Consider the following 21,862-nt stretch of genomic DNA (forward strand, 5'->3'; position numbering starts at 1 on the left):
TTAAAGGATTAAATCAATTTTTTCTCATTCTTGAGGGAGTCATAGTGTAATTTTATCATATACTAATTTCAAATAAAATTAAATTATAAAAACAAACAGATCAAATTAAATAAGGCAAAAAATTTAGGGGATTGTAAAAAGATTCTTTTTTGAAGAGAAAAAAAATAAGTAATGTTTATATATAACAATCGTTTTCTTAAATGGGATATTTTACATTTGAAATTTATTCAAAATCATTTGTTTGATATTTTTATATTTATTTATATGCATATATTACAATTTTTTTATAATATCGATAAATTTGAAGCAGTACATCAAAATAGACAGGTACTACCAATTCCAATAGAAAAGTGAGGCGTCTACCAAAGTGGTATTGACCACCTTGAAAGGAATTATGTGGCAGATTTGTTTGAAAGAAATGGGTAAAACCGTGTAGAGATAGTATTTTGGGTGGCTATAATGTTTGATGCTTTCTTTTCTTTGAGTATTTTGCTTTGATGTTTTTTATCTATGCTGATATTTGAGTGTAACCATTAGGATATATAAGGCTATTTGAATTTTTATGATTTGTTACACAGTGATTGGTTGTTTTATTATTAAAATTATGCTTTGGATGAGAAAAAAAATGAGAAATTCGAAACACAAAAAAAGAAGTAGAGAAAGTGAACATAATGATTTACGTGGTTCGGGAATATTCCCTACATCCACGGGAAAAACCAAAGATGAAATTCATTATTAAAAAATAGATATTACAATGGAAATACATCATAAAATAAAATACCTCGCCACAATAACTATCCACAAACTTTGAGCAATCTTCTAAACGAACATCAACTATACACTTTCCACATATTGAGAAATACCCGGCAATAATAATTAACAAGTGATCAACAATCTCAAAATGTCAAAAACAATACTTTATTTAAAACATTCTAACCTCTTATCAATCATTAATGGAGACCTAAGACAGGTTCATAATTTGTGCAGATAGAAATAGATGATACTAAAAGCATTACGAAAAAAAAAAACTTGCCCCTCCATTCCTTTTGTCAACATCTGTTGACCAAAGACGTTGTGCTTTTGTTGTGCCCATAAGCAGGTATTGTCCTCTTTGGATGCCCACCATTCAAGGGTTTATCACCCAAAGGTACGTACACCTCCCCAGTGGTACCATTTGGCCTTTTAACTGCCACCAATTTCATGGTTCCCAAAGCTGAATGAAAGTACCAAGGCTAAATAAATAACATATTTGGCTCCTCAACTACAACTATGTACCAAGCACCAAAATATGCTCTAACACAGGAAAGGAATGTCAGAAGAACAAATTCTCCATATAACCTATACTTACCCTATCATAAACATTGATAACATCACAGTTGAAGCCTTTAAAAGCAGGGGAAATTCATTAAAAGATTGATAGATAATATGCCAATCTACAGGACCGGAAAGCTGAAAAGCAACATTAAAAGAGGGCTGCAATGAAACTAGTTCCAAACTGCTACAGTATATATATCATTTGATTCATTTTACTCATACCACAAAGTTAAAAGCTAGAGAGTCAAGATATAGTGAGTCACTTAGTCACTGCTATTTTTGGCTAGAAAATAAAGAATTTTTGTACCTCTAAGTAAAAGCGGAATAAATAAAGTCATATAGTCAATCACTTACACAGTGAGTTTGTATATGTCGCTCAATCCACATGATCAAAGAAGCAATGTCTCATCAAGTGAATTGATGCAGCCTTTGAATGGATTCATGGTCTGAGAAATTCGGAAAACTAAGATGGACATCTTTGAGATTGGGCGGAACAATATTTTGGGAACTCTGTTGTCTTACGTGTGTTAAATTGAGCTCTCTAATGCCATATTGTAACGTGTCCTGTATCCCTCCATTAATCCTGGAAGGATCAAACTATCACGTAAAAGACTTGTTCTTCGGAAAAACCATTGGTTAATAGTACTACGAAATGTCAAATATTTTTAACTAAAACCCCATTCTCATATACCAAATAGCTTAGAGATTAGAAGATGCAAATGAAATCAGAACATTGAATTTGCTGAATAAATGTTGCAGAGAATTGACTAACCGCTTTACTATATCAAATAAGCTGAAGCAGATGAGTTGAAGTTCTCCACTATTTTTCGCCAATTTAGCCTTCAACGCCTGCAAAAATTGAATACAAAATATATAAGACTTATTTCTGTTATCATGTTGTTCATGAGGACAATCAGATATATAAAAAAAAAGCTATGAAATTTGTAAATGTTTAAAATGCGTTTCACATCTGTGGTTTGAGTCTGTAGAAATCGATACCAGATTTTGCTGCTTAAATTTCAATGTAATTCCCTCGGGATGACTGTTTTATAATTAATTTGAACACAAGGTATGTGGGAAATCTTGGACCACTCTCGTCCTTTACCCCTACTGCACCCTTCTTCTAGCGACGGGCAATTGGAAATATATAGCCTCTCAAGCGAGAGAAGCATATCTTTTTCTGGAAGAGAGGCGAGCTTAGGACAATCAGAGATGCCCAATAGTTGAAGAGAGGTGAGGTGTTGTAAGCCCTTGGAGCACATGAATTCCAAATTTTGAAATCTACGGATGCTGATATTGGTGAGAGAAGGTGGCAGCATCATTCCTATCACTTCGTCTGGAAATGACACCACATCTGAGCATCATTCACCGCTGATGTCGAGGTCTTCAAGAGAGGTGAGTCTGTTAAATCCCCATTCAACAAGTGATGTATAAATTTTGGGTGCGTTTGAGATTGCAAGTGATGTGAGGTTGGTAGGGAAGCCCTCTTCTGGAAAGGATATGTCAGCCGAACACTCCCACACCTTTAATTTTCGAAGGGAGGTGAAATTGTTGATGCACTTGAAAAGGGATCCAAAATTTCCACAACTGGAAATCGTGAGTACTCCGAGATTTGTGGTGGGCAACCCAATTTCTTCAAATGAAACCAGATTTGGAAACGAAATTAATTGAATCTCCTGAAGATGGCTGAGCTTGTCTAATCCCCGCGGTAATGATTTAATTTTGTGAGCACTCCAAATACAAATGCTTTCGAGATCAGTGGTTTCACGGAAGTCTTGGGCAATGCATTCCAACACTGGACAAGCTCCAATATATAGCTTTTTAAGCATTACGGGTAACTTGGCATTTAAAAATAAGCTACTTAGCTTTGGAGAATAGCTAATGTCGAGATGTTGAAGACGATTGCATATATCGCCACTTAATGATAACCTCATTAGAGATGGACAGAGGACTATTTCTAAGCGCTCAAGAAGACAAGTGTTGCTACTCATACTCTTATTATTATTTTCTTTTTCATCAACCAAATATTGCAAATTCACGCAATTCACAATCCTCAGCTCTTTTAAAGCAGGAGGAAAGTTACTCTCTGCAAAACAAACCAAGGCTGGACAGTTTTGAAGTTGTATTCTTGTAATGAATGGGAAAGCATGTAATACTTTTGGGAGTCTATTGAGCCTTTCACAATCCCTTATTTCCAGAGATTCGACACCTGGAATCTTGTCAAGTTGCAATCTCTCCTCTGTTTCCAAAAAGACCAATTGGGGACAATCCGCAATCGTAATAATACGATGCCCAACTAAGCTTAACCCATTTTGGGATAAAGATCCCAACTCCTCCCAACAAGAGATCACGAATTTTTTGGACTTTGCAAATCCCAACATCATCCTCTCTGCTGAAATATTAAACTTTGAAATATTTGAAAGAGACATTTTTCAAAGAGGTAACCTTTTGTACAGACAAAGAACCTTCATCCACCAATTCCTCACACCCTATAACGCTTAATTCACACAGCAAGGGAAAACTTGAAATTGAAACTAGCAGTCTCTTACACTCATAGATTTCAAGTTTCTGCAAGGATTGAAGGATGGTTGGCAACCTTCCCAGCAATAGAGGACATTCTCTGATGGAAAGAAAACGAAGACTGGGGAATTTCGATACTTGCTCATCATCTTCACATAGGTCCCACTCCTCCCACTTCAGCATATTGCCAAAACACAGAGACTCTAATGATGCAAAAGCATTTGATTGATTTTCTCCAAACAACTCAGCACCAATCTTATGTACTTGATCCAAACCACTAATTGAAAGATCTTTTAACAACAACAACCTTCCAATCGATGGTAGAGATTTGTAATTTTTACAGTCGTGAAGCTCCAGTGACAACATATTCTTGAAGGAAGAATCTGCAATCCAAGCAGAGAATTTTGAACCACCATAATTCTGAATGACGAGTTGCTCAAGCTTTTTTGAAGGATGAAGAGAGTCTAACACCCATTCTTCAACTTCTTTTTCCCTTGTATCTTTCCGAAAGTCTCGACTCCATTCCAGTACCAATCGATCAATCCCCTGCTTCTCATTTAACTTGGCTTCCCCTGCATCTTCACCATTAACATTCTCCAACCCAGAAAGACAAAAATCACCTTTGAGGTTTGACAAATATTTCAATTCTCTGATACTATGTCCCTCACCTTCCCCTATGATAAAATTTGATACCCTTTGAAGATTCGTTAGCTTACCAATTCTAAAAGGAATCCTTTCTATTGAGTTCACACCTCTGATATCAAGATAATGCAAGTTGACAAGATTTCCCATCTTAGAAGGTAATCTTTGAAGCCCGTAACAATTTTTTAATAATAAAGTTTCCAAATGGTAGAGAGTGCACAAAGAATTAGGTAGGCATTTGATTTCGGTTCCAGAAAAATTTAAGTAGCGAAGATGTTTTAAATTTTCAAAAACATCAGGCAACTTAGTGATTTTATACCCACTCAAAGAAAGCACCCTTAAGTAGCCAAGTCTTGGCAACAGATCAACCAAAACAACATTAGTTAAAAAAGGCCCCGAATAATAATTACTAGAAAACATTAAGGGTAGAAAAGTACGTAATTGTTTCACTTGATCAAATGCTTCGAACTTCTTCACTGTGTCATATGTGCTGACAATATAAGAAGAATGTCGAGTGCGATTTGAGAACTTTCGTTGCTTATCGCCCTCCAATTTGGAGCATATCTCTCCTGCAACTACTTGAGCTAAATCATTGATAAGGTCATGCATTACAAAATTTCGAACCTATTTTAGGCGTGATGAGGATGCTAATCCTTCCTCATACGTAACCGACTCTCGAACCTATTTTCTCAAAATTTCGTAGACCAAAATCATTGTTTTAGTAAACCAAAATGTTTTATTAAAACAATCAAATCTCTAGGTGATCTGATCACACCTAAACAAAAAATAGATTGGTGGCGACTCCATTTTCGCTTTCTAAAAAGTCGATCCACCGTTTTTAAATGAAAAATGGTTTCGGCAAAACTCTTCAAACTTCTTCACTATGTCATATCTTTCAGCAATATAGTCGAGTGTGAATTGAGAACTTACATTTCTTATCACTCTCCAATTTGGAGCATATCTTTCCTGCAACTATTTGAGCTAAATCATTGATAAGATCATGCATCACGAATCGGGACTTATCTTTACTAGATGTCTGAAAAAATGACCTGGACACTAGATCTTGAAAATATTGATTTCCAATATCTTTAACTTGAGGCATAGCTTTTTGTTGCAAGAGACCTTCTGCTCTCCATAACAAGATAATTTATTCTTCTTCGAATTCATAATCTTTAGGAAGTATGGAGCAATATGCAAAACATCGTTTCAAGTATGACGGAAGATGATGGTAGCTTAATCGCAAAGCTGGAATTATGCCACACTGCTCTTCTGGTATATCTCACTCTCATGTATTCTTTCCCATTCTCGATGATATTTAATTGTGCGTAGCAAGCTTCCAATGGCTTTTGCAGCCAAAGGTAAACCCTTCTAACAATTTTCTCTCCAATTTCTTTAAACAGGAGATGTCCATCGAAATTTCTGGCTTTTAATCCATGCTGTGTAAGTATGGATAAACAATCATCATCTGATAATTTATCCAAACGGAAAGCTTGAGCGGATCCACAATAGATGAAACAATTTGAAGACGAGTGGTTACAATGATATTGGTCCCTGCTCCAAACGGAGACCGTGAAATGGTCCAATCATTATAATTCTCGTTCCAAATGTCATCTAAAACAAGCAAGAATCTTTTCCCAGACAACTTCTCCTTCAACTTAACTTGAAGTAAATCCAAGTTACCGTAATCACATGACTCAGAAGTAATGGACTGTAAAATTGAGTTAAAACCCCCATAGGAGGAAGCATAGTTAAAAAGGCAAGGGAAACCAATTTGAGAATTATTTAATTCAGAATTGGTGGTCTTCATTTTAAGTTAGAATATAGCCTAATACAGGCACACTCTGTGAACCTAAAGTAGAAACCCCTCAATAATAGTAAGAGCTAAAATTACATAAATTGCCTTTCAAAAACAAGCCTAATTTATAAAAATGATTTTGTACTCAATGATAAAAAATAAGAATAAATGAGCAGCAATGTGACAAGTTTGACCTCCGATGTACTATGGAGAAACTTATAATTTATTTAAGAACCTAGGACTGAAAAATTTGTGCAGTCGTAGTTGGGACCTATATGTTGAAACATTGGCAGCAGCAACACACAAACAACTATGAATTTGCTTAAGAACTAAAATGAAACCAAGAGCAAAAGTGAAAATGAACTTGAGCAAAAACTTGGATGAATAATCAGCAGCACACTTCATTCATTGATAATGAAGACTAAATACAAAGTTTTCAAGTCAAATGACTATTACCTAATGATTTAACTACTCCCATTAATTTACTAATACAAATTTGAATTACAAAACAAGTAAGCTGACATATCAGCTACTACATCAACTTCAAATCAAAGACAAATCCTACTAACTTTGACAACAAGTTACAAAGTAACTAAACTAAGTTACATTGAAACAAAATAATCAAAATGAACAGATCTTGCTACAAAACTTGCTGTTATACTTGGTTCTGCTTCAATGCTGGTCTGTTTGCAAAGTTGCTGGCCACATGTTGCATTGCAGCAATGCTCAACACTCCTCCTTGGACTGTATGCAACACACACCAATTTTGCTTCTTAAATTTTCAAACCTTGCTGCACCAAGTGGCTTAGTCAGAATATCAGCCAATTGATCTTGTGAGCTGCAATGAACAAGACTGATTTCACCAGATTGCTCAGCCTCTCGAACAAAATGAAACTTAATCTTAAAATGCTTGGTTTTTTATGAAAAACAGGATTCTTAGCAATAGCCACTGCTGATTGATTGTCAACCATGATTTCAGTAGGCTCAAGTTGCTCTTCATTGAGATCATTTAGTAGCTTCCTAAGCCAAATGGCTTGATTTACTGCTGCTGCTGCTGCTATGTACTCTGCTTCTGCAGTTAATTGAGCAACAGTCTGTTGCTTCTTTGAGCACCAGCAAAACACACTCGAGCTAAGAGTGAAAAAATACCCCGAAGTGCTTTTCATATCATCAATACAACCAGCCCAATCACTGTCTGAGTAACCAACCAGCTTCAGCTTCTCTTCTTTCTTAAATAACATGCCAAACCTCAAAGTTCCTTTAATGTATCTCAGCACCCTCTTGGCAGCCTTGAAATGCACTACATTACAGCAATGCATAAACCTTGCCAACAAACTTACAGCATGCATCAAGTCAGGTCTGGTTGTTGTTAAATAGAGCAAGCAACCTACTAAACTCCTGTACTCCTTCTCATCGACCCTTGCATGATCACCAATGCTTGACAGCTTCTCTCCTTGAGCCATTGGTGTGCTTACAGGCTTGCAATTTTGCATGCTAAACTTGTTAAGTATCTTCAAGGAAAATGCATGTTGGCCAATGAATATCCCTCGATCAGTCTAGTTCACTTCCATGCCAAGGAAGTAGGTCATGACCCCCAAATCAGTCATATTAAATACTTCTTGCATCTGTGCTTTAAACTCATTGACCAGAACATCCTTGCTTCCAGTCACTAGCAAGTCATCGACATAGATTGAAACAATCAGCAATGTCTCATCCTTGGATTTCTTCACATAGAGGGTTGGTTCACTCAGGCTTTTCTCAAACCCGAGCTTAGACAGGTAAGCATCTATCCTGTCATACCATGCTCTAGGTGCTTGTTTCAGCCCATACAGAGCTTTCTTCAGCCTATAGACCTTGTCTTCTTGTCCTTTGACTTGGAAGCCATCAGGTTGCTCTATGTAAATCTCCTCCTTGAGAAAGCCATTTAAGAAGGCTGACTTAACATCAAGTTGATGTATCTGCCATTTCTTCTGTGCAGCCAAAGCAAACAGTAGCTTGATGGTGTCCAATCTTGCAACTGGGGCAAAAGTCTCCTCAAAATCAACTCCATACTGCTGATTATACCCCTTAACCACCAGTCTTGCCTTGTGTTTATTCAATGAGCCATCTGCATTGAATTTTGCTCTAAAGACCCATCTAACTCTAATAACCTTCTTCTCTGGTCTCTCAACCAAGTCCCAAGTCTGATTCTTTTGAATCATGTCCATTTCTGTTTCCATAGCTTTCTTCCAATTCACATCCTTAGCTGCTTCTTCATAGCTCGAAGGCTCCACAATGGCAACATTGCATCTCTGATAAACATCAGCAATGGATCTGGTACCTCTCACAGGAAGGTCATCAACATTGCTATTACTAGGCTCACTTTCAACTAGCTCCAAGTTGTCCTCAGCTGAGTCCTCTTCAAATTGACTAGCATTTGAACCATTCCAAATCCAAATCTTCTTTTCATCAAATTTGATGTCTCTACTCACCAAAATCTTCATTGTTGAAGGATCATAGACTCTGTAGCCTTTCTTATCACTGCTGTAGCCTACAAAAATACATGGAACAGACCTCTCCTCGAGCTTGGTCCTTCTTTCTGCAGGTACAAGGACATAGCACACACATCCAAAGACTTTCAAATGAGAGATTGATGGTTTGAGTCCATACCATGCTTCAAAAGGTGTCTTATCCTTGACAGCATGTGTTGGAAGCCTGTTGAGTAGGTACACTGAGCTATTGACAGCCTCTGCCCAAAATGAGTTTGGAAGCTTGCTTTGGAACAGCAAACATCTGGCCATATCCATTACAGTCCTATTCTTCCTCTCACACACTCCATTTTACTGAGGAGTGTACACTGTGGTTAGCTGATGATGGATCCCAGCCTGCTCACATAGCCTCTTGAATCTATCAGATAGATACTCAGCCCCATTATCTGTTCTCAATATCTTGATCCTACAACCGATTTGGTTTTCAACCATGGCTTTGAACTTTCCAAAAGCTTCAAACATATCAGACTTCTGTTTCAAGAAGAAAATCCAACAAAATCTGGTCAGATCATCAATGAAAAGTACAAAGTACTTACTCCCATTTAGTGAAGGAGTCTTCATTGGGCCACAAATGTCAGAATGCACCAGCTCAAGCTTCTCTCGAGCTCTCCATGCTTGACCAACTGGAAAAGGAAGCCTGGCTTGCTTGCCAAGTTGACAAACATCACAAACACCTTCAAGTGGCTCAACCTTGGTCATATCAACTGCCAAACCAAGCTTATACAGCAAATCAAGTGACCTGAAATTTGCATGACCTAGCCTCTTGTGCCATAGGCCAGCACTGTCACTTTGGCTCAAATATGCCCTCCTTTCAAGCTGACTAACATCCAACATGAAACACTTGTCTGCCATAGGTACTGTGACAACTTCCTAACCAAGAGAATCTTCAATAACACAGGAACCACTTCTAAAGAACAAAGAATAGCCTTTTTCAACCAGCTGACCAACACTTAGCAGGTTTTGGTCTATATCGGGCACATACAACACATCAGTAATCAGCTTGTTACCTGAACTTGAGCTGATCAACACATCACCCCTGCCTTTAGCTTCAATGAAGCTCCAATTGCCAATTCTGATCCTTGAGCTAAAACTTCTGTCAAGCTCCTTAAACAAGTTTACATCAGCAGCCATGTGATGTGAGCAGCCACTGTCTACAAGCCAACTGCATTTGGTTCTGTTTGTAGTTGCAAGGGAAGATGCACTGAAAACATGCTCCTCCTGAGCTTGTTGATCCTCAGCAGGATGTGCCTGATCTTGTTGCTGTACTGGAGCTTTGCCTTTGCTTCTACAGATTTTCTCAACATGACCATATTGCTTACATTTCCAGCATTGAACATCTAGTCTTCTCCAACAGTTTCTTTTTGAGTGTGTGGTTCTTTTGCAATGAGTGCATGGTGGATAGGTCTTCTTGCTTGAATCCTTTCTAATTTTATCCTTCTTGTAAAGCCAAGGCTTCTTGCCTCTTTGATTTGCACTGGAGCTTTCTTTGGCCCTTGCTTGAAAGGCTCCCTCAGAGTTTTCTTCCTGCCTATTAGCCCTTCTCTGCTCTAAAGCATAGAGTGAGTTCACCAATTCTGATAAAGAGATGGTTGTGAGGTCTCTCGAGTCCTCCAATGAAGATATCTTAGACTCGAATCTCTCAGGAAGTGTGGTGATCACCTTCTCAACCACCCTACTTTCAGCAAAGTCTACACCAAGCAGCCTTATATTGTTCACTGTGGCCATGATTCTGTCTGCATACTGCTTAATGGTCTCAGCTTCTTTCATCTTAAGATTTTCGAAATCTCTCCTTAAATTAATCAGCTGTTGCTGTCTAGTCTTCTCAGACCCCATAAATTCCTCCTTCAACCTATCCCAAGCTTGCTTAGGTAAGTCACATGCCATAATGCGAGTGAAAATAACATCAGATACTCCATTCTGCAAGCAGGCCATGGCTTTAGGCTTCTTGGCAGTCTCCTTTGCATGCTGTCTCATCTGAGCAACAGTGGGATTGGCTCTTAATGGAGGTGGCTCAACATCATTCTCTACTGCACTCCATAGATCGTGTGCCTGAAGGTACGTTTTCATTTTTACCACCCAAATGTGGTAGTTCTCACCAGTGAACACAGGAGGTGGAGGTGGTGTGAAGCTCATCCTACTATAACAAGCTCAATAGCTTCGGTTTCCTACTTTCTTAAGCTCGATTTCACAAACAAACAGCAACCACCAAGAGAAGGTCCTCAAAGACTTAGGCTCTTGATACTATTTGTTGAAACATTGGCAGCAGCAACACACAAACAACTATGAATTTGCTTAAGAACTAAAATGAAACCGAGAGCAAAAGTGAAAATGAACTTGAGCAAAAACTTGGATGAATAATCAGCAGCACACTTCATTCATTGATAATGAAGACTAAATACAAAGTTTTCAAGTCAAATGACTATTACCTAATGATTTAACTACTCCCACTAATTTACTAATACAAATTTGAATTACAAAACAAGTAAGCTGACATATCAGCTACTACATCAACTTCAAATCAAAGACAAATCCTACTAACTTTGACAACAAGTTACAAAGTAACTAAACTAAGTTACATTGAAACAAAATAATCAAAATGAACAGATCTTGCTGCAAAACTTGTTGCTATACTTGTTTCTGCTCCAATGCTGGTCTGTTTGCAAAGTTGCTGGCCATATGTTGCATTGCAGGCCAATGCTCAACACTATATATTTGTTACGATTGTATTCTTCATGCTCACACAGAAATTTGCACGTTTATTGTGCATTAACTTCTGCTTATTTTTGTGATTCAATTGATTGTAGGAGATCCTCATATGTATTTATGAAGGGCATCGTGCATAAACTTGCCCTGTTAATATATCTGAGTTGTACTTTTTTAATACATTATTAATCTAACATGTACTTGAATAAACTTGCAAAGAATAGCTAAGTTTTAGTAAAATGAAGGGATTGCTAATTCAAAAATACAGATCATAAGTGCAAAAATTGATTATTTGGTCTGGAACAATGAAGGCTTTGTTGTTAATTCACTCAGCTATTACTGCTAAAGAGCTTATGATTTTCTTTTTGAAACTTTATTTGGTGTGACAGGTGGATATGATGACGAAGAATCTGCAGTAAGGGCTTATGATTTAGCTGCTCTCAATGATATTATATTCAAGTTGAGTCTTTACACCAAAGCAATTAGTTTTATATTAAAGGCTTTTATGGTATTAGAGCTTAGATTCTATTATTTTAATCATGCATGTTATTTATACGTGTTATATAATATGTTAATTTTGTTTAAATTCAAAAATAATTAGTGCTCAAAATGATTCAAACCCAAGATGACATGAATTTTAGATGACCCTATTTGAAAAACTTGAATGGCAAACTCAAATGGCCATAAACCCAAAATTGTTCAAACATAAAACAATTTAAACCCAAATTGACACAAACCATAATGGCCCTAAATTGAAGTGACTTGAAATTTTAAAACTCGAATAAATCCAATCTAGATTGACCCACTTCAAAATCAACTTGACTTGCCCAATTGAAAGGTATAATATTATCTCGACTAAATTTCATACATGATAGCTTGTTTTGTCTTCATTTATAAGATTTATTAAATTAGTGTTTGTTGGTAATATGCTATTTCAAAACAAACTTGTTAGCACTGACTGGAAAATAAATCAAGAATTAACAAATCAAAATTTATTGTGCCATGGAAGAACCACTGTCTTATAAACGAATTCGTCCTAATCAGTATAATCGTGTTGCAGATGTCGTCCATCAAGGTTAACACGGTGCTTCAATATTCGTACACTCAAATAAGGAAGGATCAATTGGTATTGCTCTTCTCAGAGAAATCACACTAGGATCAATTCCTAAGAAAGTTTGGAGAGCTCACAATCGGTCCCGCTTAAAACTCAAATTCCTAAACAGAATTTACTTTAATGTAATTTAGGGAAAATTGCAGAATTTTAGAAGGGAGTTGCGAGAGAGGCGAGGAGAAGAAAAGAAATTTTTTTATTTCTGTGTTTTGTGTTCTGTGTCAATATGAGAAAAATATCCCTCTATTTATACTAGTAAAAAAAGGGCAAAATAGTAAATCTGCATAAAATCAAAATTCATATATACAATTGCACTTTAAATCATACTTAATGTATAATTTTGATATTTATCCCATTTGAATAATAATTGAACTCCTCCAAAGAAAACGTCAATTTTAATTATTTTACTAACCAAATCTAATTAATAATTTAAATTGAAATATTTAATTCCTTTCAAATATTAATTTGAATAATTATTGAACTCCTATTATTTTATTTAAAGATACATATAAATTCGAACTCCATTTGATGATCTAGGTGTTCACTATTTCAAATATGACTTGAGTTTAAGTCGCGCTAATTACGTTTCTTGTTTGAGTTTTGTCCCAAAAAAGATATATTTAAATTTCACTTTCAATTTATTAAACTCCTTCCCTAAGCCAAGAAAACATGTAAATCCTCTCTACTATCTTTCATTTTAATCCAATTTCTATCTGTCTTTTTTTTTCCTACCATCCTCCTATATCTCTAAAGTCTATAGCATCCATACCAAATAATAACAAATGATTATGACTAGATTTTCTTACTCTTGGAAATTTTCTTAGCATCATGATTATGACTAGATTTGATAATTGAAAGATATTTTTTTTTCAAAGAGTGAAATACAAAAAGGATTGTTGAGAACAATCTAAACAAGTTCAATCACAGTTTAAAAATAATAATAAAACAAAACAGCCTAGCAAATACTAGTTAGCAGACAAAAACAACTTCAACAACAGCCTTCCCCGTTGTACTCTGCTGCATAAAACAGTAGATCATTCCAGCATCATCCACTCTGCTTCAGCAGCAAATCACCAATCTGCTGCATAAAACAGTAGATCATTCCAGCATCATCCACTCTGCTTCAGCAGAAAATCACCAAGCAGCTTTAAAAAAGTTTTTCCTTTACATGCCTGCCTTTGCTATAGTTTCCGCCATTCCATTCTTTTTATGATTAGTGACTGCAAACTGGATTTCAGCAATATGTCTACATCCATCTTCTATTTCTGCAAACATATTCCTTATCGACCATGGACGAAGACTTCTATATTTCAACCAATTCGAGACCGTATTCAAATCAAACTCTATAATCAAAGGAAGTTGCACCTTATGAAACTAACTTGAAAACATCTCTATTGCTACTTTTATAGCCATCAATACCACCATTTCCAAACCCCCACTGCACAGTTAATTTAAGGATAATGACGCACATAAAATGGCACCTTGGAAGGATAATGGTTAAGACTTTCTTCTTTTTTTTAACACAGGTGTATCATAATGGAGCTGGCATCTTCTCTTATTTCAGGGGCAGAGGACGACCTTATTGATATAAGTCAACTTTTTAGGTATATAATATTCCCATTTACCTCTACAAAACCGTAACTAGAGGGATATTTTGATATAAGTTCAAAATTAAAAACACAAACCTCCAATTTTTTTCTCAAAATAATTAAAAACACCCCAATTTTCAATTATCAAAAGTGATCCAAAATTATATATAAGTTTTATCAACCCTTACGAGTCAATACACACCTACACACCTGTATAAATCGATATTATATCTACCAAAATTATCTAGCAAAACCTGTTTTTTTTTTAATTCATATTTTAACATTTTACAGATATTTCTTTAATGGCTTGGATTATATGGAATTCATTTTACAAAGAGTTGAGCTTTTTTTAATGGTGAGCAACCATGGTGGTTAGTTCTGCACCATGGTTTCAGTTGTACCGCTCGGTGTCACTGTTTCAGTGTTATAGCACAACAAGCAACACCTTTTTTATACCAGTGAAAATTTTAGTCTGGATTATTCGCACCAGCTCATTTCGCCCAATTATAGTCGCAATAACTGAAACATGGTGCACTGACTGTTACATGAATTGGAATATAAAACTTTTAACTATTTTCTGTTAGACTAAAGACTTAATTGAAATGTATTAACCAATAAAAAAAAGATTACACTAGAAAGTAAAGTTTAACATTTTTTTTTTGAGCATACTTTAACATTTAAATTATAATAAAAAATTCAGCTTCTTTTATTGAAAAATCTCCTCATTCTTGGGCTTATTTTTTCTTGCTAATATTGAATTTATTGAATGATGAATTTTATTTGTGGAGTTCATTAATCAGTATTCTATATAATTGATAAATATTTTATATTTTGAAACTTATTCAGAATCATTTACTTGATATTTGTATTTTTTTTATTTGGATATATTAAATATTTTAAAAAATATCGATAAATTCAAAACGGTACATGGAAATATACTAATACCAATAAGTATCAATTCTAGTAGAAAAGCAGTGCATCAACTAATGTGGTATTGACTACGTTGGAAACAACTATGTTGCAGACTTGTTAGCAAAAAAATGGGTTAAAGTGTGTTAGGTTAGTATTTTGGGTGGCTATAATGTTTGATGCTTTGTTTTCTAAATATTTTGCTTTAATGCATTTGATTTCTGCTGATATTTGAGTGTAATCATCATGATATACATGGCGATCTAATTTTTTATGATTTGTTATACACTGATTGTGGTTGTTTTATTAATAAAATTATGTTTTGGATTGAGAAAAAAAATTAAGAAATTTAAAACACAAAAATGAAATTAGAGAAGGTGAACACAATGATTTACGTGGTTCGGGAATATTCCCTACGTCCACGGGCAGAACCGAAAACGAAATTCACTAATAAAAAAATGGAGATTACAATAGATTTACATAATAAAATAAAATACCTTGCCACAATAACTATCCACAAACTTTGAGCAATCTTCTAAATGAACATCAACTATACACATTCCACATATTGAGAAATACCTGGCAATAATAAATTACAAGTGACCAACAATCTCAAAATGTCAAAAACAATACTTTATTTAAAACATCCTAGTCTCTTATCAATCATCAATGGAGACTTAAGCCAGGTTCATGATTTGTGTAGGTAGAAATAGATGACACTTAAAAGCATTAGAAATAAAACTTACCACGTTGTGCCGTTGTTGTGCCCGTAACCTGGTATTGCCCTCTTTGGATGCCCACCATTCAAGGGTTTATCACCCAAAGATACGTACGCCTTCCCAGTGGTACCATTTGGCCTTTTATCTGCCACCAATTTCATGGTTCCCAAAGCTGAATGAAAGTACAAGGCTAAATAAATAACATATTTGGCTTCTCAACTACAACTATGTACCAAGCACCAAAATATTCTCCAACACAGGAAAGGAATGTCAGAAGAACAATTTCTGCATATGACCTATACTTACCCTATCATAAACATTGATAACATTACAGTTGAAGCCTTTCAAAGCAGGGGAAATTCATATAAACATTGATTGATAACCCACTGTGACATATTTAGCTCGGAAGCGTTAGATAGCCTGTGAAAATGATGAACAACATATCACAATTACCATTATCTGTCTAACGAAAACCAAATATTAGTGAATCACAATCTTCGCCTGTGTTTTGAAGGGTTTCATACATGTGGTCTGAACATGGAAAAATAAGGGATGCTCTGAAAATTTGTGATGATTCATCCATTCATAATCACAATGGTTGCACCCAACTGATGCATTCGTAAGTGAAGCGTCTTGATATGATGCAGCAAACAAAACGGAACTTCCTACTTTATATGCCAATCTACGGGACCGGAAAGCTGAAAAACAACATTAAAAGAGAGCTTCAATGAAACCAGTTCCAAACTGCTACAGTATATATATCATTTGATTCATTCAACTCATACCTCAAAGTCAAAAGCAAGAGAGTCAAGATATAGTGAGCCACAGCTATTTTTGGCTAGAAAATGAAACCATATAAAGTATTTTTGTACCTCTAAGTAAAAGCCGGTTAAATAAAGTCACATAGTCAGTCACTTAGAGAGTGAGATTGTTTATGTCACTCAATCCACATGATCAAAAAAGCAATTCCTCATCAAGTGAATTGATGCAGCCTTTGAATGGATTCATGGTCTGAGAAATTCGGAAAACTTAGATGGACATCTTTGAGATTGAACAGTAATATTTTGGGAACTCTGTTGTCTTACATGTGTTAAATCGAGCTCTCTAATGCCATGTTGTATCGTGTACCGTATCCCTCCATTAATCCTGGAAAGATCAACCTATCACGTAAAAGACTTGTTCTTCTGAAAAACCATTGGTTAGTACTACGAAATATCAAATATTTTTAACTAAAATCCCATTGCCATATACCAAAATAGCTTAGAAATTAGAAGATGCAGATGAAAATAGAACATTCAATTTGCTGAATAAATGTTGCAGAGAATTGACTAACCGCTTTACTAAATCAAATAAGCTGAAACAGATCAGTTGAAGGTCTCCACTATTTTTCGCCAATTTAGCCTTCAATGCCTGCAAAAATTGAATGCAAAATATATAACACTGGTTTCTATTAATATGTTGTTCATGAGGACAATCAGATATATAAAAAAAAAAGCTATGAAATTTATAAATGTTTAAAATGGGTTTCACACCTGTGGTTTGAGTGTCAGAAATCGATGCCAGATTTTGCTGCTTAAATTTCAATCTAATTTCCTGGGGATGACTGTTTAGAAACAATTTCAACACAAGGTATGTGGGCAATCTTGGACCACTCTCGTCCTTTACCCCTACTGCACCCTTCTTCTAGCAACGGGCAATTGTAAATATATAGCTCCTCAAGCGAGAGAAGCATATCTTTTTCTGGAAGAGAGGCGACATTAGGACAATCATAGATGCCCAACCGTTGAAGAGAGGTGAGGTGTTGTAAGCCCTTGGAGCACATGAATTCCAAATTCTCAAAATTTCCAATACAAATAAATGTGAGAGAAGGAGGCAGCATCATTCCTATCGCTTCTTCTGGAAATGACACCACACGTGAGCATCCTTCACCGCTGATGCTGAGTTGTTGAAGAGCGTTGAGTCTGTTAAATCCCCATTCAACAAGTGATGTATAAATTTTGGGTGCGTTTGAGATTTCAAGTGATGTTAGGTTGGTAGGGAAGCCCTCTTCTGGAAAGGATATGTCAGACGAACACTCCGACACCTGTACTTCTCGAAGGGAGGTGAAGTTGTTGATGCACTTGGGAAGCGCTCCAAAATTTTCAAAATTGGAAATCCCGAGTACTCTGAGATTTGTGGTAGGCAACGCACTTTCATCAAATGAAACCAGATTTGGACACCCAAATAATTGAATACGCTGAAGATGGCTGAGCTTGTCTAATCCCCGCGGTAATGATTTAAATTTTTCAGCACCCCTAATTACAATGCTTTCGAGATCAGTGGTTTGATGGAAGTCTTGGGCTATGCATTCCAACACTGGACAATCCCAAATAACTAGTTTTTTAAGCATTACGGGTAACTTGGCATTTAAAAATAAGCTACTTAGCTTTGAACAATTGCCAATATTGAGATGTTGAAGCCGATTGCATATATCGCCCCTTGATGATAACCATATTAGAGATGCATGGACAGTTGCTTATTTGTAAGTGCTCAAGAAGACAAGGGTTGCTACTCATACTCTTATTATTATTTTCTTTTTCATCAACCAAATATTGCAAATTCACGCAATTCTCAATCCTCAGCTGTTTTAAAGCAGGGGGAAAGTTACTCTCTGCAAAACAAACGAAGCCTGGACACTGTTCAAGTTCTATTCTTGTAATGAATGGGAAAGCATGAAAGACTTCTGGTAGTCTATTGAGCCTTTCACAATTACCTATTATCAGAGATTCAACACCTGGAATCTTGTCAAGTTGCAATATCTCCTCCTCTGTTTCCAAAGAGACCAATTGCGGACAATTCCTAATCTTGATGAAACGATGCCCAACTATGCTTAACCCATTTTGCGATAAAGATCCCAACTCCTTCCAACTAGAGATCTCGAATGTTTCAGAGTTTGCAAATCTCAACATTATCCTCTCTGCTGAAATATTAAACTTTGAAATATTTGAAAGAAACACATCTTTCAAAGAGGTAACCTTCTGTACAGACAAAGAACCTTCATCCACCAATTCTTCACACCCTTGAACGCCTATTTCACTCAGCAAGGGAAAACTTGAAATTGAAGCTACCAACCTTGAGCACCAATAGATTTCAAGCTTCTGTAAAGATTGAAGGATGGTTGGCAACCTTCCCAACAATTGAGGACAAAATATTATTGAAAGCTCACGAAGGCTGGGGAATTTCGAAGCTTGCTCATCACCTTCACATGGGTCCCACTCCTCCCAGTTTGGCATATCGCGAAAACGCAGAGACTCTAATGATGCAAAAGCATTTGATTGATTTTCTCCAAACAACTCAGCACCAATCTTGTGTACTTGACCCAAACCGCTAATTGAAAGATCTTTTAACAACAACAACCTTCCAATCGATGGTAGAGATTTGCAATTTTTACAATTGTGAAGCTTCAATGACAACATATTCTTGAAGGAAGAATCTGCAATCCAAGTAGAGAATTTTGCACCACCATAATTCTCAATGACGAGTTGCTCAAGCTTTTTCGAAGGATGAAGAGAGTCTAACACCCATTCTTCAACTTCTTTTTTCCTTGTATCGTTCTTAATGCCCCGACCCCATTCCAATACCAATCGATGAATCCCCTGCTTCTCATTTAACTTGGCTTCCCCTGCATCTTCACCATTAACATTCTCCAACCCAGAAAGACGGAAATCACCTTTGAGGTTTGACAAATATTTCAAATCTCTAATATGACAACCATCACCTTCCCCTATGATAAAATTTGATAACCTTTGAAGATTGGTTAGCTTATCAATTCTAAAAGGAATCCTTTCAATTGAGTTCGCACCTCTGATATCAAGATTATGCAAATTGACAAGATTTCCCATCTTTGAAGGTAACCTTTGAAGCTCGGAACACTTTTTTAATAATAAAGTTTCCAAATGGTACAGAGTACACAAAGAATCAGGTAAGTATTTGATATCAGTGCCAGAAAAATTTAAACAGCGAAGATGTTTTAAATTTTCAAAAACATCATCAGGCAACTCAGTGATCTTATACCCACTCAAAGAAAGCACCCTTAAGTAGCCAAGTCTTGGCAACAAATCAACCAAAACAACATTAGTTAAAAAAGGCCCCGGATAATAATCACTAGAAAACATTAAGGGTAGAAAAGTACGTAATTGTTTCACTTGATCAAATGCTTCGAACTTCTTCACTGTGTCATATGTGCTGACAATATAAGAAGAATGTCGAGTGCGATTTGAGAACTTTCGTTGCTTATCGCCCTCCAATTTGGAGCATATCTCTCCTGCAACTACTTGTGCTAAATCATTGATAAGGTCATGCATTACGAATCGGGACTTATCTCTACTGGATGTCTGAAAAAATGACCTTGACACTAGATCTTGAAAATATTGATTTCCAAGATCTTTAATTTGAGGCATAGCTTTTTGTTGTAAGAGACCTTCTGCTCTCCATAACAAGATAATTTCTTCTTCCTTAAATTCATAATCTTTAGGAAGTATGGAGCAATATGCAAAACATCGTTTCAAGTATGACGGAAGATGATGGTAGCTTAATCGCAAAGCTGGAATTATGCCACATCGCTCTTCTGGTAAGTCCCATATCTCGCTCTCATATATTCTTTCCCATTCTCCATGATATATAACCGTGCGTAGCAAGCTTCCAATGGCTTTTGCAGCCAAAGGTAAGCCATTGCACCTTCTAACAATTTTCTCTCCAATTTCTTTAAACTGGAGATGTTCATCGAAATTTCTTGCGTTCAATGCATGCTGTGTAAATATGGATAAACAATCATCACCTGATAATTTATCCAAATGAAAAGCTTTGAGCGGTTTCACCATAGATGAAACAATTTGAAGACGAGTGGTTACAATGATATTAGTCCCTGCTCCAAACGGAGACCGTAAGATGGTCCAATCATTATAATTCTCGTTCCAAATGTCATCTAAAACAAGCAAGAATCTTTTCCCCGACAATTTCTCCTTCAACTTAACCTGAAGTAAATCCAAGTTACTGTAATCACATGACTCAGAAGTGATGGACTGTAAAATTGCCTTTGTTATAGCAATTGCATCAAACTTATCAGAAACGCACACCCAGGCCTTGAGATCAAAAGACTCGTTGATGGTGGCGTCATTGTAAACAAGCTGAGCAAGAGTTGTTTTACCCATCCCTCCCATGCCCACGATGGAAAGGACTGAAACTCCATAGGAGTTATTACCTTTGAGCAACTTAATCATTTCTTGCTTCTCCTCGTGTCTACCAACATACTCCACAGCTTCATCCATAACGGAAGTTGGTTGAAGCCTGGGCTGATTTCCCTTGGAGGGTGGAGCTTGGGACAAGATCTCACTCAACCCCAAATTACTCCTCCGAGTAGTCAAATTATTTAGTCTAGCAGTGATATCTCTGACCTTGAGAATCATGGAATTCTTAAACCCAAAAGAAGTGAGAGTGAAACCAGTACCAGTAAAGCAGGCAGGAATGAGTTTCCGTACCTTGCTAGTGCTGGCTTGAGCTTGAGTATTTTGGAGCTTGAGACGTAACTCTTCATAAGCGAACCCGTCCAAGATGTCATCCACATCGTAAGCCAAGTCCTGGAGGTCGTCCAACCATTTCTTCACACCCTCGTTCTTGATCTGCTTCTCCTCAGCATCGGTTAGCATTGCTTGGATATCGGGCAATATGGACTGCCACTGTTTGAGCTGCCGGTGGAGTTGCTTATGATCAGCGACAAAGTTGAGTGCAGAGTCGAGCAACTTGCCCCCCAACAGCTCCAGAAACACAGACAGAGCAGCCTCTCCAATGACAGACATGGTGGAATTATGAGAAAGAAGATGAAGAGAGAAATGAAGAAAGCCAAAATGGAAATTCAGGGACCAAAATAGAAAGAAAGAGAGATGGGCTCCGTATAATTAGTGAAAGTTGAAGAAGTTAGCAGAATATTTTTTAAGCATCCAATAATTCAGACTATGAGATGGAAGGCATTGGATTGTGATCAAGAAGGTTGACCC

General features: G+C 36.5%; 2 protein-coding genes and 1 long non-coding RNA gene across 7 annotated transcripts; all 3 read right to left on the reverse strand.

Annotated features, from left to right (window-relative positions):
* Positions 1–713: 713 nt before the first annotated feature.
* On the reverse strand, positions 714–2,173 carry LOC121209506 (uncharacterized). The gene is made up of 3 exons (XR_005904622.1): positions 2,087–2,173; positions 1,669–1,897; positions 714–1,213 (listed from the first exon to the last, which is right to left on the reverse strand). It is a non-coding gene; the product is annotated as an uncharacterized lncRNA (long non-coding RNA).
* Positions 2,174–2,675: 502 nt separating this feature from the next.
* On the reverse strand, positions 2,676–4,626 carry LOC107923494 (putative disease resistance protein At3g14460). Its single transcript, XM_016853690.2, has 2 exons — positions 3,780–4,626; positions 2,676–3,706 (listed from the first exon to the last, which is right to left on the reverse strand). Exons 1-2 carry the CDS (start codon positions 4,624–4,626, stop codon positions 2,676–2,678), a joined length of 1,878 nt encoding a protein of 625 aa, XP_016709179.2.
* Positions 4,627–15,451: 10,825 nt separating this feature from the next.
* Positions 15,452–21,846, reverse strand: LOC107923493 (putative disease resistance RPP13-like protein 1). 5 transcript variants are annotated; one of them, XR_005904623.1, is made up of 8 exons: positions 17,363–21,845; positions 17,164–17,240; positions 16,916–16,976; positions 16,703–16,841; positions 16,355–16,528; positions 16,137–16,250; positions 15,858–16,002; positions 15,452–15,690 (listed from the first exon to the last, which is right to left on the reverse strand). XR_005904623.1 is itself a non-coding variant. In XM_016854809.2 (2 exons), exons 1-2 carry the CDS (start codon positions 21,662–21,664, stop codon positions 18,248–18,250), a joined length of 3,315 nt encoding a protein of 1,104 aa, XP_016710298.1. In that variant the 5' UTR covers positions 21,665–21,846; the 3' UTR covers positions 17,526–18,247. The 5 variants fall into 5 exon arrangements, 1 of the variants encoding a protein (XP_016710298.1); XR_005904624.1 differs by having other exon boundaries at positions 16,916–17,014; XR_005904625.1 differs by lacking the exon at positions 16,703–16,841.
* Positions 21,847–21,862: the final 16 nt, after the last annotated feature.

The sequence above is a fragment of the Gossypium hirsutum genome, chromosome A11 (assembly GCF_007990345.1).
Source record: "Gossypium hirsutum isolate 1008001.06 chromosome A11, Gossypium_hirsutum_v2.1, whole genome shotgun sequence".
Lineage (NCBI taxonomy): Eukaryota > Viridiplantae > Streptophyta > Magnoliopsida > Malvales > Malvaceae > Gossypium > Gossypium hirsutum.

Coding starts and splice junctions, on each gene's coding strand:
- LOC107923494 (XM_016853690.2), bottom strand. CDS start 4,626: ATGGGAAATCTTGTCAACTTGCATTATCTTGATATCAGAGGTGTGAAC. Junction 3,707..3,779: donor TGAGGAATTGGTGGATGAAG/GTTCTTTGTCTG, acceptor TTAATATTTCAG/CAGAGAGGATGATGTTGGGA.
- LOC107923493 (XM_016854809.2), bottom strand. CDS start 21,664: ATGTCTGTCATTGGAGAGGCTGCTCTGTCTGTGTTTCTGGAGCTGTTG. Junction 18,481..18,582: donor TGTTGAATCTCTGATAATAG/GTAATTGTGAAA, acceptor TTTGTTTTGCAG/AGAGTAACTTTCCCCCTGCT.